Raw genomic sequence first — 14,929 nt, 5'->3', positions numbered from 1 at the left:
TATAAACACTAATTAGGAGGCTACTGAGGGAGAAACCATAGTTAATGGGGTTTACTTGTAGAATACAATAGTGCAGAATAAGGTGCTAATAAGTGGTTTGTAATGACTAATAATGAAGCAAGACACTTCTAATATGCATGTTAATAAGAAACTTATTAATAGTTAATATGTGTTCCCTAATCTGAAGTGTTACCGAAAAAAGTAATAAATTACATATTACTTGTTACATCTCTTATAGTTAATTAATTACTTTCACCTATTGCTCCCTGAGAAAAGTAATTAATTAACACTACTTGTTACATTACTTTTAACCATTGTGCTATAGGCTTATTTGCGTTCATTGGGGCGATAAATATTGTCGACCTAAGCTCACATCACCAGCAGAAGTATCTAGATAATGACAGACACAAAAACTTTCTTTTAAGGTTTTTAATAAGGATATAGAGCCTACAGCGTTAAAGTCAGACTTTCTGAGTCGTATTTACCACTTTGTTGGCAAAACCTCTCTAAACTTTATAAAAAAAAACACTTCAAGACGCTCTGTGCTCTGATTAGAAACAAATACACTCCATGTCAGTTCTTACCGACACCACCCACTCCTTCACAACCTCAGTGGAGGATGTGAAGTAAAGAGAGAGGGAGAGAAAAGAGGAGAAAGGAAGAGAAAATGAGAGAGAGAGAGAGAGAGAGAAGAGCTGAGAGGAGAGGCGAAGCCCTGAAGGAGTTGTGACTGATGAAGCAGCTCAGCAGTCGTCTCCGTTCTCCGAAAGACACAATAAACTAGTCTGACTAATATGCGGAGCTTCAGAGGGACTTTGAGGCATGCTGCGGATTTACCACGATTTATGCTGAGTGTGAAATCAACAAGCTTTTAAGCTGCGAGAAGCTCTTTTCTGTTCTCCCTCAAAGAGAGTCTCAGCCTGACATTAGCTGTACCCTCGCTGTGAGGACGTTGTCTCTCATCAACTTTAAATTGAAGCAGTTCTCCACAGCAGCAGGGACAGTTTGCTGTCTGCGGGGCCGGGAGGTAACGCCTGACGGACTCTGACTGTCCAGCTGGCTAGTTTAATGTGTTTAACACTGAGTGATATCACCCCTGGGTTCAGAAATAAAATGTAAAACAGAAGTGTGAGAAAGAGAAAATGGAATGCCAATGGTCTCGGATTCGGTCAGTTTGAACAAAATCCAAGCTTTTCTTTGATGTGTAACTTGATTTGTTGGTCAGGGATTCTGCACAGGAGCAGAAAACCTTGTTGAAAGCCGATTTAGACATTTTTTTTCCAATTAATCCTGCAGCCTAGTCAGCAGCAGTGTTGGGAGTAACACATTTGTTACTGTAATCACATTAGTCTTTCCTGTAACTGAGTAATATAAGGCATTACTGTTCCAATTTCAGTAATCACAGTTACTGATCTAACAGATAGGTTGTTAGTTGCTTTATATTCTTTAGCCTCTTTAACCTCTTTATTGGCGTTGTCTTATGCTGCTTTCAGGTCATGTTGGAAATATCAGAATTACAGAAGAGCACACATGAACAAGCAAACAAATTGGTAAATACGACTATATTTTCTTGCTGCTGATACTGTTTTTAGCACTGTCTATCTGCCAGAACTGATTTGAATAGTATTTTTGGGACTGTTTATTACAGTGTTGGGGTAATATTCAGATTTTTTTTTTCTGGTAACTAGTAACATAGTTTTTCCATTCTTATACCAATTATTAGCTACTTTACAATGTTGCTACTTTCATTTTTCTTTGATGTTTTACTTTTACATCACGTCATATTTTAATTAGCGCAACCTGGAGTGACATTATATTTTCTTTGACCATTTTGTTTATTCATTTCATTGTTCAGTTATTGTTTTTTTTTGTTTCGTAAATTAACTCTTTCTTTCAGGAATAAAACACATCGGCACACATCAGCGACTTCACTCTAAAAATACCGGTATCGGCCTCCAAAAACCAATATCGGTCGAACCCTTGTTCTAACAGTAGAATCACAGTAGAATCACCTCTACACTGTCTTCCTACTGGTTCTGTTTAATGATCCTGTTCCACCACTGTTTCTACGGTAACAGTACAGTTTCTGGGACTGTTTATCACAGCAGACTCACTCACCCCTATGCTGTCTTCCTGTCGGTACTGTTTCCAGTTGTGTCCCGTGTCGCTGAACATCAGCAGGTAGGCTGTCAGCCAATCAGAGCTGCCGTAGCGACCCTGCGTGGCGACAGCGGTGATTTGGGTCCGCCCGCCCAGGTCCACCTCCAGCCACTGATACCTGTCTGAACTCTGAGGAGACCAACCTCCAGCTCCTGAGAGAGAGAGAGAGAGAGAGAGAGAGAGAGAGAGAGAGAGAGAGAGAGAGAGAGAGAGAGAGAGAGAGAGAGAGAGACAGAGAGAGAGAGAGAGAGAGAGAGAGAGAGAGAGAGAGAGCCGGAGAGAGAGAGAGAGAGAGAGAGAGCGAGCGAGCAAGAGAGACGGGGAGAGAGAGAGAGAGAGCCAGAGAGAGAGAGAGAGAGAGAGAGAGCGAGCAAGAGAGAGAGAGAGAGAGAGAGAGAGAGAGAGCGCCGGAGAGAGAGAGAGAGAGAGACGGAGAGAGAGACGGAGAGAGATGGAGAGAGAGAGAGACGGGGAGAGAGAGAGAGAGAGAAAAAAAAATACCAGCATTCAGAAGTGATTTATTACATTTGAATCTAACTAGGATGAGAGGACAAACATTGCAGATTTGTGTGTGTGTGTGTGTGTGTGTGTGTGTGTGTGTGTGTGTGCACCATGGGTGTGTATTTATGTGTGTTGTTTACAACTGACCCTGCAGGTTCATAAGAATGAATTGCATTGCTGACCTTCGACTAAAAACACATCCGGTTGTTATAAAACTAGAATGAGGGATATTGATCAAAACAATATTTATTGCAAGGAACTTTTCTTAACAAAGCCAGTTAAGAGTGTTTGAAAATAAAAGGAGAATAAAAGGAACAGCACAAATCTATCAATAAACACTGACTCCTTTAAAGCCTGTAATTTGTTAACGCTGACAAATTAACACTATCACTGCATTAATGAGAGCAGAAACAAGTTTCCAGTTATAAATGCAAATTCATGAAAATGAGTTTTTAGCTGTGTGTGAAGACAAGTCTTGCTAAACTAATTTCATCAGACAAACGGTTTCATGGTTTAGTTTCTAGTGCTCTATCAACGTTTGTGTTTGATCTAGAATTTGGAGCGGTCCACAGAGTTTCATCTGTAGCTGTAGTTCAGAGTTTCTGTACAGAATAGAACAGAATAGAAGCTGCATGCCTTATTAAACATTAAAAGTCACCAGCACATACAGACCTTCATACTACAAGCATCAGAGAGCCGGGGCAGAAACATGGGAGGTGATGGAACCACGAGATGAAGACGCTTTGAATAATGGAAATGCCAGATGCTGTGTATGTGTGTGTGTGTGTGTGTGTGTGTGTGTGTACGTGCAAGTGAAAGTGCTGAGTCAGACCAAAGCGACATTTCAGAGTCCAAGCACCAGATGGACAGATTCTAAAGGAGGTGGTTACTGCATACTGCCCTATAGAGCGTGTGTACCCCATACATACACACACACACACACACACACACACACACACACACACACACACACGCAGAGGGAGAGAAAATAAACAATCTCAGCATCAAACACACACATGCAGTCTGTATTGCTCTCACCCTGTTTACATTAATAATGTTCAACGGCAGCAAAGTGACAAGATTCCATTCATTGTCTATGGAGAATTTAAAGGAAAAATCCACCATAAAACACTTTAACACTTTCAAAAAAGTCACATGTGAAAACCCACATGTGAATTCAAAGCACGTGGTTTTTGGACACATTGGTTTTCATATGTGAACATGAGGATTTTCCCATTTACAGCTATTGGTGATATATATTTATTTATATATGTAATAATATGTAAGGAAACGTAGGAAAACCACTAAGTGAGGTAGAAGTAGACGAGGCAGGTTGAGGGAAAATGGGTTCACCAAAAAAAAGTAAATTACAACACTTCATCACAAAATAACTCCTGGAACACACTGAACAGATGATCTCTAACAGTGTAAGACTATCCGAGGCTGGATTTTCCCTTAAAGCGAGGAGGGGAGGGGCAGAGAGGGGCGAGAGCAGTGAGAAAAAAACTAATTATAAAACAGATAGATTCAGTCCTCTGTGCTTTTTGGCTGAGTCACATTCAAACGGGTTGTAAAATACCCAATAAAAGCACCGCTGTGACTGTGCATAACAGTTAATTTTGATATTAGAGCGGTAACGGGAAAATCACCACTCACACCGCTACTTATGTGTGTTCTTGAACATTTGTTTTATTATAATGGTTTGTTACGGCTGTTTGCTAAAAGCAATAAGTCATGAGAGGCTGTTGTTTACAGTGATATTAGACCGGCTAAGAGGCCAGACACAGAGGCTTATTGCTGAAATACCCACTGCAATCTGAGAATAAATTGACTTTTCGGGTGAACTGGAAGAGCAACCACCAATAAATAATCACCACTGAGTGACAACAAATGACTAACAAGGAAATTTAATGTTTGTAACAGACTTTCCTTCTTCATTAATAATACTGCTAAAGGCTGTTATATAGTTCTGTGGTGCGAACATTTATGGTTCTGCGTTGGTGATGTGTGTGTGTAGACAACCGAAACTACGGCAGTCTGGTGAAGTAATAACAGAAGAAGTAGTAGTGTTTACATTCTCTGAAGCTCATGTTCTGGATATTTCTCTAAGTCAATATATTTGCTAAACTCCTCAGCTCATCTCTCTTCGATCTGCTCCGTTGTCTTTGCGGACATCGACCGGATACAGGTAGGAGGAAATACGAAGCGGGCCAATCACAGTTCTCGCGGCCTTGCGCCTCTCTATACATGCAGCTCTGATGACTGACAGTTTCAGTTTCGTTTAACAATGAATTGAATAATGAACTCTATTTTTCAGATAACTGTTTTATAGGGCTGCAACTAACGATTATTTTCATTGTCAACTAATCTGTCGATAATTTTCTCGATTAATCGATTAGTTGTTTGGTCTATAAAATGTCAGAAAATGGTGAAAAATGTCGATCAGTGTTTCCCAAAGCCCAAGATGACGTCCTCAAATGTCTTGTTTTGTCCACAACCCAAAGATATTCAGTTTACTGTCATAGAGGAGTAAAGAAACCAGAAAATATTCACATTTAAGAAGCTGGAATCAGAGAGTTTTGAATTATTTTTCTTAAAAAATTACTCAAACCGATTAATCGATTATCAAAATAGTTGGCGATTAATTTAATAGTTGACAACTAATAATAATAATAATATAATAATAACCTTTATTTGTATAGCACCTTTCATACACAACATGCAGCTCAAAGTGCTTTACATCAATAAAAGGCAGATAAAAGACAGATAAAAAGATAAAATTCATATAAAAGAACAAGCAAGATGCATTGCATTAAAAGAATCAAATCAAGTAAAATAGAAAGATAAAAGAACACAACAAATACTCCCACTTTTAGATGCACATTGTGAGTGAACCCATATGTTTTTCTTTAATTTACTTTCCCCCTGTCCTTCCTGATTCTACTCTTGATCCGATATTTACGAATCGATTAATCGTTGCAGCTCTACTGTTTTACATTGTTGCTGATATGCGGAAATGTCTGAGATCAGAAGTCCCTGTCCTTGCAAATTTTGGACGAAGAGAAGCAGACAGATGTCTTAGTGGACGTTAAGCGTTAGTGTCGAAGAGAGAACGAGGCTTCATCGTAAGAAACAGACAGATAACTAACGAATAGTCCCTTTGGTCATCAATAATGCACCGTTATTCCGCCTGCCAGCCGCTGACAGACGGATGAGAGAGACAGAGAGAGAGAGAGAGAGAGAGAGACGGGAACAGTCAGGAAGAAAGGGAAGAGACAGGCAGAGGAAGAGACAGGCAGTTGAAGAGAGAGACTGGCAGACAGACAGTCAGTCAGGATCACACAGTGCAAAGTACAAAGTGTACAAACGTAACTGTATCTGCACTGTGTTAAACCCCTGCAAGTACATTATGTAGGGAGATTTTCATTACGTGCTCACAAAGTATTTCTGTGTGTTTACAATGCTTTTCTCCTAGGTTAATGCACAGGTTAATACCGGAACAAGACTGCGGAGCGCTCGGAGAAAGTTAAAGCAGTTTGGTGTTTTTTTCTCTTAAACGGAGCTGCGGGTTGTACTTCGGGGCTCCCGACACTTTCTGCTCATTTTGCTGGTAAATGAACTCAGAACAAGGCTGCTCCTCTGAGGACGAGCGGAGGATGAGGAGCGTTAGCAGCAGCTAGAGGAGATGTAAATGAGCAGGAGACGTTCATTTATTCACTGATTTCTACAGAAAACAGCTGGGATTATGTAGATTTTATTTTATTTTTTAACTTTTTTCTATCTTATCTATCTATCTTATCTATCTATCAATCAGCAATATATAAAAATACATACCTACATACATACCTAGGATATAGAAGATAGAAGGAAGAAAAAACTGATTCTTACTCTTGCCAAATGGTTGCTGGCATAAAAATAACACACATTATGGGTTTTATTATTGAAGTAGTGAGTCATCCTAAGGCCAATGAAATCCTATTTTACAGTTTTTCTCAATTGCTTAAACACAATCCTCAAATGAGTATCAAAGTTCTGGAAACAGCGTGTGAAATACCTCACACCGTTAACTCATTTGCTCACAGCGCTACATCATTTTTTCTCATTGCTCTCACACAAGAAAATGCAAATGTGAATCACGTTTATCCAAACCTGTAAATGGTTTTACCACATTTGGCCCAGTATTCAACTGAGTAAGTCTTACTGATCGAAATGGATTACATTGTTTTTCTATTGAATTCTGTCTCTCTCACATGCATTTACACACATATGGTCATTGTGCAAATTCTTACATCCAATATACTGTAGTACAACCAACAGTCAATAAGCGGGGTGTGGTTTAGCATGTTGTGAGAGTGGAGAGTAGGAGCGGTTCAGTGATTGTCAGGCCCACCTGTAGAGAGTTAAGCTCAATCACTAACCTACTTATTCTTTATTTATACTGCAAGGGCACAAGTGAATTTTACAACAGTTTCTGAATATGGAACAGACGGGAGGAGGCAGAGTTAGAAAACGGTTCGGTCGGAGGACGAGGAAGAAGCAGAGGAAGGCGAAGGCGCACAAATATTTCAAATACGGGACATACGGGCCACAATTAAGTCGGTGGCCTGCAGCTGCCTCCTTTCATTTACAATGAGAAGCGGCAGACCGTTTGCGTGGAGCATGATGGGATAGCTGCGGCGTGGTGGGAAAAGTTGAAATCAGTTAAAATCGCAGCGCGGTACCCAATCAGACAAATATTAGTTCCTAGTTCCACATTCTCATCATGGAGGAGGAGCTAATAATCACTGCAAACACAGACGTTTCTCTGTGGATAAATGGCTGCAGCAACAGCAACGATTTTCCTCCGTTGAGCCATGGCAGAGAATAATAAAAAGTACGTTTACCTTCATTTTATACTCACTGCTATCCTACCAAATAACAAGCAGGAATGCATGCAAGAGAGAAAGCAGGTGTGTATCGTACAACACATTTCTTCACAGTATTCCAGTAAACTCTGTCAATGCATAACGTTTCAGAATTGATGTAGAACACATTGACATTACCGTATTCATCAATTCCAACTGTTTTTATTGTATTTATGTATTTATAGGATTGAACCACGATCTCCCCCCCTGGAGGCAGAAGAGCAGTTTTCACACCTCAACAAGAGGAAGAAATGTGCAACACTAAGAGAGATCCAGAGTGCGATCATATGATGAATGAAGATGGTGGCATCTGTCAAAACATCAACACCATCAGCCTCTCTGACATAGATAGGCTGCTGAAGAGGAATTGCATGAAAATGAAGTAACTCTACAGGGAAACTTTCTGAGAGGAATAGTGACAGAGTGAAGACTGAGACAGCATCCACTGCGCTACTGTAATGTCTTCATGTGTCTGTATGTGTACTTCACTGCAACTGTGTGATTTGAATGGGTTTTTTAACCCCTTGCACCCTGAGTTTCCCCTTAAATCTTTATTAAATTAAGTTGCTTCAAAGTTAGAAAAAATATTTGTTCATACTGTATGACGTCACACACATATTCTGTATCTGCTCGCTTCAACGCTTAATTGAAGCTATAGCTCCTTATATTGAATGAAATATTTAAACCCAAGGTGCCATTTTTTTTATCACTGCACCATTACAGCAAATGGAAAAAATCTAGATGTTTGTGCATCATTTTATACACATTTCCCTGTAATTTATAGTGACATATTTGGTATCTTTGGAAACCTTAGGATCTGGACTAGCATTTAAAATAAAGTTCTGTGGGTTTGAACAAAGCTTGGCTGCGAAACGTGTTTGTAATGATGGTACCGCATGCGAGACCGGTGGGTAGAAGTGCTAAACTGCTTTTGTATCTTGTAGAGAGTGATGGAGCTGAGCTGGAGACAAATGAAACCCCACACATTATATGTGGATGAGGCAGGATTCAACATGACCAAAGTCAGAAGACGTGGCAGAAACATCATACTAGGTCACCGAGTCACTGGATGTGCCAGGCCAGTGTGGGGGGAACATACTGTAACTATATGTGCTGCCATATCTGGTGTAATTACCCTCATCCCCATCACTGAGCCCTACACCATGCAACATCTCCTGGATTTCTTGGATGCACTTTACAGGGATCTGATTTCTGAGAACGAGAGACAGTTGGTTATGGATGACTTGCCAAATTATGTGGTATGGTTTGCTGATCACCCACAGATTTTGACTCCCATTCCTTAGTCCGGTTGAGCAGTTCATGTCAGTATTAGGGAGGTTTAGGCACACTGATCCATTTTGTCTGTCCATCTGCCGTCTTTTCAGTTCATTTTCAATGAGAGCTGTCTGTTGTCCGGACAACGCTGATGATGCGTCCGTCTCTGTCAGATTTTCATCTGTTTTGAAGGGTAAACTGTTGTGGAGTTTGCACTTGCAGTTTTGAGAATGTTGACAGTGTTTCAGAAAATGTGTTTAAGCAGTCGAGAAAAACTGTAATAAAATACTACAGAAATGATTTTGCACTAGTTAATTATTAATAATTGTTTTTTACACTGTGTCCCGCCTGATCATCATCACATCAACAAGAGTGAACCTTGGTCTGTTCTTTATTGAGCAGTATCTAATTAATAAAAAGTTGTGATATTGTGAAAATAAATATATATAAATCATATAATTTTTGTTGTGATTTTTCATACTTCAAACTCCCATAATCAGTTGCTAATGTTAACTAGCAAGCCAAGGACCTGAATGTTACCGTCCATAAAAAAAGGATTGAGGCAGTTGATCAACCAGGGAGCCAGAGAGCTGAAATCACATTATTTAGGTCTATATGTCATCTGTACTTGTTGTTGTTGTTTTGTTTGTTTGTGTAGCGGGTGAGGCGGAGACTGGGTGTTGGTGGAGAGCCAGGTGAAGCCCGTCAGGACGAGGCAACCAGCCGCACCTGCAGCCAATTATCTCAGTAGGACAAAGAGTTCGACATCCAGGGCGGGAGATGCTGCCGTGGAGGTGAAGCTTTAATTAATTCAAATGCACAAGGTACATATTGTTTCCTTTTGATTAATTCATACCCTCATTTTCATTATTATAATAATTGAATTTGTGCAAACAAATTCACATATGCCCACAATTTAATAAAATATGTCTTTGTGATTTAAAGCGTGTGCTGGATTTTCAAACAGATTTACCAACATGGCTTAATTAGTTGAATTCAGTTGATTGCATTGATGTTTTTTTTAGTTTAACTGGCCTGATTTCTGTCGCAAAAAAGTTTATTTCATTAAATCAGGCTTTTGAAAGGTACAATGGATACAAAAATGAGTGATTGAATGAGTTATCGAGCCATTGCGTACTGACAGTTCTTGCTCTACAAGGTGTTATTATTAGCAAGAAACAACTGACAAGGATAATGAGAGCTGATGGCTGTACCGGGGGTTTCAAACTGAGAGTCTGCAGGTTTTCATTCCAATTAAACACTATAGCATTGTGTTTCATTAGTCATTAACAGGCCCTCCACTTCGCTCACCACTTGGTAATATGCTGCACCATACCTCACATGAGTGGCCACTTGCAGAGCAGGGGGCGGAGTCAGAGGGGGTGCAGAATATTTATAACTGAACACACGTGCCCTTAAGCTGGCCTAATAATTCATAATAAATGATAAAGAACAATGAGTAATACATTATTGCAGATGAGTTAATTTCATACATACTGTCAGTCTAAATCCTCTAAATGTTGTTTGTTAACTTACACTTATACGCTCCTGAAGTCTAGATCGTTGTTGATTCGCTCCCTCCGCCCTGGAAGGGTCGCTCTTAGAAAGTTCAGTTGAGTTATCAGAGTAATGGAACAGCACTTAAGATGGCGGTGGGGATTTCCGTATTGCACAGGGTGAAGTGAACGAGGGGGAGGTGAAGGAGCAGGTTAAAAACGAATAATGAAAACGCACCACAGGTGATTTCACTGATTAGTTCTCTTGTGTGAAGGTGTGCTAATCAGTGAAATCACCTGAAAACCTGCAGACTCTTGGCCCTCCATGGCACATGGTTTGAGACTCGACTCGAGTGAACGTTTGACAGATCAGGTGCAGACAATAGCAAGTTGTGCGCATAAATTAGTCATTAGTCTTTGTCACCAGAAAAAAAAAAAAATGTCCCTACAGGGCCACTTCCAGGCTCAGTAAGCCCCTCTCTAAAACTGTCTGAACATTTGCTCATGTGAATGTTAAGCGTCCTGAAAAGGCAGTAAAGACTCATGGACTGAGCTCCAAAAGGGAAAACAGATCAGTTGTTATTCCAACACTAGTGGAGCGTGTTTTAAGTTTAGTTTCTTTGTTGGGGTGCCAAATAAAAAGTACAAAAACCAGAAGCACATCTCCAGTCCGTTCTTCCACAGACTGAACATTTTGTTTGTTTGTTTGTTTCATTGTTTTTTTTAATCACTTTGCTTCTGTGTTTTATCACTGTGCAAATAATCTAAACTAACCCACCTACTGACACTCAGATCCTTTACCCAGATGAAGCTCAGATCAGCAAACAGAGCGAGCGGGCCGACCGTAGCGGAGGAACACGACGGTTGTGTTTGCTCACAGCCTCCACCATCAAACACACCGAGGAGACGGCAACCCGCCGGCTGAGCTTCCTGCAGCCTCCCAGGTGGTGCAAATCATTCAGATCCTCTCATGTGTCAAAGACAAAGACATCACAGCGCTTCCATCGGGTTTTCGTCTCTGATACCTTTTCCTGCCGCAGCGCTCCGAGAGAAAGCTTTGTTTTCTCAAAGCCTGCAGCACACAACTACTTCTTGAAATTTCACAGAAGTGCAGTAGTGGCCAATTCAGATTTATTCTTCTGGTGACAGGAGGCGACCTTTTGTGAAGTCTGTGATGTACTACTCCAATATGTGTCTGTATGTGTGGCAGTAACCACTGTGCATATCTATCTATCTATCTATCTATCCTCTGAAGTGTGTGTCTTTCTGTGTGAATCAGGCTGAGACTCGTCTTTGATGTTCCTCGCTCTGTTTCCTGTGGGGAAGCGAAGCCTCTCTCCTGCGCTGAGGTGAGCAGAACAGCTCCTTAGCAACAGAGGGGAGATTTCTTAGTTTCTCGGTTTATTTTATCTGCACAAGTAATGAAAATATTGGGGGGAAGATGGAGAGAAGACAAGACGCCCCCCCCCCCCGACTACATAGACACACACACACACACACACTCCAGAGGGGTTCACACCCCAGAAAAGAAACAAACAAACACAACATAACTTAATGAAGTCAAAATAAAAATAGTATAAATAAATAAAAAGTCTAGCTGTAATTGATATTTTTGGAGAGCCGTGATCCCATGTTTTTTTCCCATGGCTTTTTCATTACCAAAAATAATATCAAACCCCAACAAGGAGGGGAATGGTGTGAAAACAACTAAATTCCTACATGACAAGTAACATGTAACATTATAAACATCAATACATAACTTTGAAATTAATTGTGATACCTACCGGAAACAAATGTGACGATTGACAGCCTCAATCTCACGCTAATGGTGTTGTTAGCGCTAGTGCCCTCTCAAAAGTTCCCATAAACCCTGTTGTTTTCTCTTCAGCTTCATGAAGAGAATAAACACATGAGAAGTGATCTTTCCATCGGCCTTTCACTCTGAAAGCTTTAGCTGTGTTTGCACTGGAAGAACAGCCCTCTTCCTGTTTTGTGCCATAAAGAAATATCTCTTTGTGCCGTAAAGAAATCCAGCAAATCTGACTCAGTGGCACACAATATAAAATGCAGTGTAGAGGCTACCAATCTTCCTGGCAATGGTCTTGTTTGTTTACAGCTATTATACTAATGTCTCAAAATGAATGTGATTTTAAATGCTAAGAGATAGCTAGAATAGTAGGATCACACTGAGTTTCAGCTGACATCTCCCTGGCCTGAAGGAGGAGGGCATGCTTCTTATGGAGAATAACATCAGGAGCATTTTATGATGCCCAAGCTCCTTGATGAGCATGATGATATCAGGTCATCTCTTAAATTCTCTTATTACGGAAAATCTTTCTACCTATTCTACAGGATATTCCCTTCAAGCACAGCATGAGACGCCGGCAGCCTGGAGTTCAGAGGAGCTGGCTTGTCTGTTTAAATCCCAGATCAGCTGGGAAAATCGGCTTGGGAAACAGCTACCGGTGAGGTGTTTGAGCAAAGCATGTAACTCCCAACTGCTGCTGTGGAATCTGTACAGCGGAAGACTGTGGTTGTACCAGGCAGCTCCCAGGGTGTGAACGTGTGCATCTGTATGAATGTGAAGGAGGTAATGCTGAAAGAGAGCACCTCAACCTTCCCTGCATTTAAAAAAACAAAAAAAACAAAAAAAAAACACGATCTAAGGCAGGCAAGAAAAAAAAAATCAACCCTGCAATCTCATTTAAGTTCACACTTTAGCCCAATCATGCACTGTAGCCAAAACCCGGCCATGGGTCGCAATATATCTGTAACTCACCTTCTCTCCTGTTGAGCTTGGCGAAGCCCGGCCCGTGGATGTTGGACAGCTGGGAGGAGCTTCTGAAGGACGACGGCAGCAGGTTGGACACCAGCGGACTGTCACACACCTCTGTTAATACAGAGCAGAAGGCACACAGAGATTCAAATGGCAGTTCATCCTCAAACTACTGGATGATAATTCTGCTTTGTTACACGGCTTTGTTGAATACTCAATTCTGATTGGCCAGTAAACGCCATGAGGTCTGAGGTCTGTTAACTCCGGATAACAGACCACTGTCTCACATCTAATCATATCACTCTGCAGTCAAGAAGTCTGGCCCATTTTGTTGATTTCTAATGAAATTAACCAGAGACACCTTGTGCAAAAAGATGTCACTCCTTGGTTACAGCAGTTTTTTAAACTAAACCTCAAACCCAAATCTGTGTAAAGCCTGACATCTAATGGTAAAAAGCATGCTACTGAAATGGCCATCTGCTATTGGCTGATCTTTTGTGCCAGGTGATGTCATGTCACCACCTGTTGTTCTCTATAGATGGTGACACCACCTGGCCCCAAAGATCATCCAATAGCAGATGGCAATTTCAGTAGCATGCTTTTTCACCATTAGAAGTTAAGCATGTAATAAATGTATTTCAATATAATTTCAATATTTTGCGTCAATTTTCCTATTTTCTCCTGTTTTTTACTATATTACTATTACTATTTATATATATGTAGGCTATACTATTTGAAGAAACCTTTACCAACCCCTTGTATTGGTAACCATTGTATAAAAGCCAGAACACCCCTGAGGTTATGGGTACTTTGGATATTTCAATAGTATTTAGCTGCACCTTGCACCTACAGTATTATATGACTGCCGTACCTACAGTATAAATGCAGTGAAGAATGTCCTCTTTGGTATTAATGCGGAAAATGTAAAATGCATAAAAATGAGTGCAGCCTAATCCTCCAGCAGCCTACTGTCACGTTTATGTAAACTGGCCTTTTGGCTGAATGTATGAAAGCATGTTGGGTAAATACATGGTGTCCCAGCTGGCAGGCAGCTGGACTCATTAATCAGACAAGCCGCACACTCATGAAGTGGATCAGTGACGTCAGAGGAAACCTTTCATACCTCTTCTTCTCTGATGGTTATGGATGTTGTAACACCGGCGCTGGGTGGCAATGCACATTCACCCTCTTTTTAATTGATTTCCCTTTAACACACATACACACACATGCACACACACACAACACAAACACAGTGATCACAGAGATTTTTGTTTTCACCGTGCAGTTGTTGTTGTTGACTGGATACCATGGGGAAAACTGATGCTGAACAATAAAAACACACGCTGTGGAAATGGGTGGTTGATTTAGGAAAAGTTCTGTGGTCTGCTCAACATAACTGTAGACCACACAGAAATGCATTTAAGAAATGTATGAGCATTAATATTTAATTTGTGCAATTTATTCAATTATTCAAAGAGTTTCCTGTAGTGCAACGAACTGCAAACTTCAGTGGACTAGTGGATCCTCCAGCTGAATCCTCTGTTAATGGACATTGCCTTCTACTATGTTCCAATAATAATACTACTAATAATACTACTACTAATAATTATAATCCTAATAATATATTTGTGGATTTTTATCTACATGGCCTGTATTTGGGGTCTGTTCCCTGATTATTTGTGCTCTCATATCTCTAAAAAGTTTTCAGAAATTAGTGTTTATGGTCACAGGATTTGTTTTTGTTTGAGTCCCAAAGGTCAGAAGTGAATTAGGAGAAGGTGCCTCTGTGTTCTCTGCTCCCTCCTCATGCAACTCAG

General features: G+C 40.5%; 1 protein-coding gene across 1 annotated transcript in view; it reads right to left on the bottom strand.

Annotated features, from left to right (window-relative positions):
- The window catches only part of LOC139912882 (contactin-associated protein-like 4), a 65,876-nt gene that overhangs the window by 47,299 nt on the left and 3,648 nt on the right, over positions 1-14,929 (bottom strand). Inside the window, exons 2-4 of the mRNA XM_078288630.1 lie at positions 14,179-14,193; positions 13,116-13,241; positions 2,119-2,312 (exon numbers count right to left, since the gene is read on the bottom strand). Coding sequence (XP_078144756.1) covers positions 2,119-2,175 — 57 coding nt within the window. The 5' untranslated portion in view covers positions 2,176-2,312; positions 13,116-13,241; positions 14,179-14,193. The remainder of the gene's footprint in view (positions 1-2,118; positions 2,313-13,115; positions 13,242-14,178; positions 14,194-14,929) is intronic.

The sequence above is a fragment of the Centroberyx gerrardi genome, chromosome 15 (genome assembly GCF_048128805.1).
Source record: "Centroberyx gerrardi isolate f3 chromosome 15, fCenGer3.hap1.cur.20231027, whole genome shotgun sequence".
NCBI lineage: Eukaryota > Metazoa > Chordata > Actinopteri > Beryciformes > Berycidae > Centroberyx > Centroberyx gerrardi.
The sequence above is the reverse complement of the archived record's forward strand: the minus strand, read 5'-3'. Positions and strand labels throughout refer to the sequence as shown.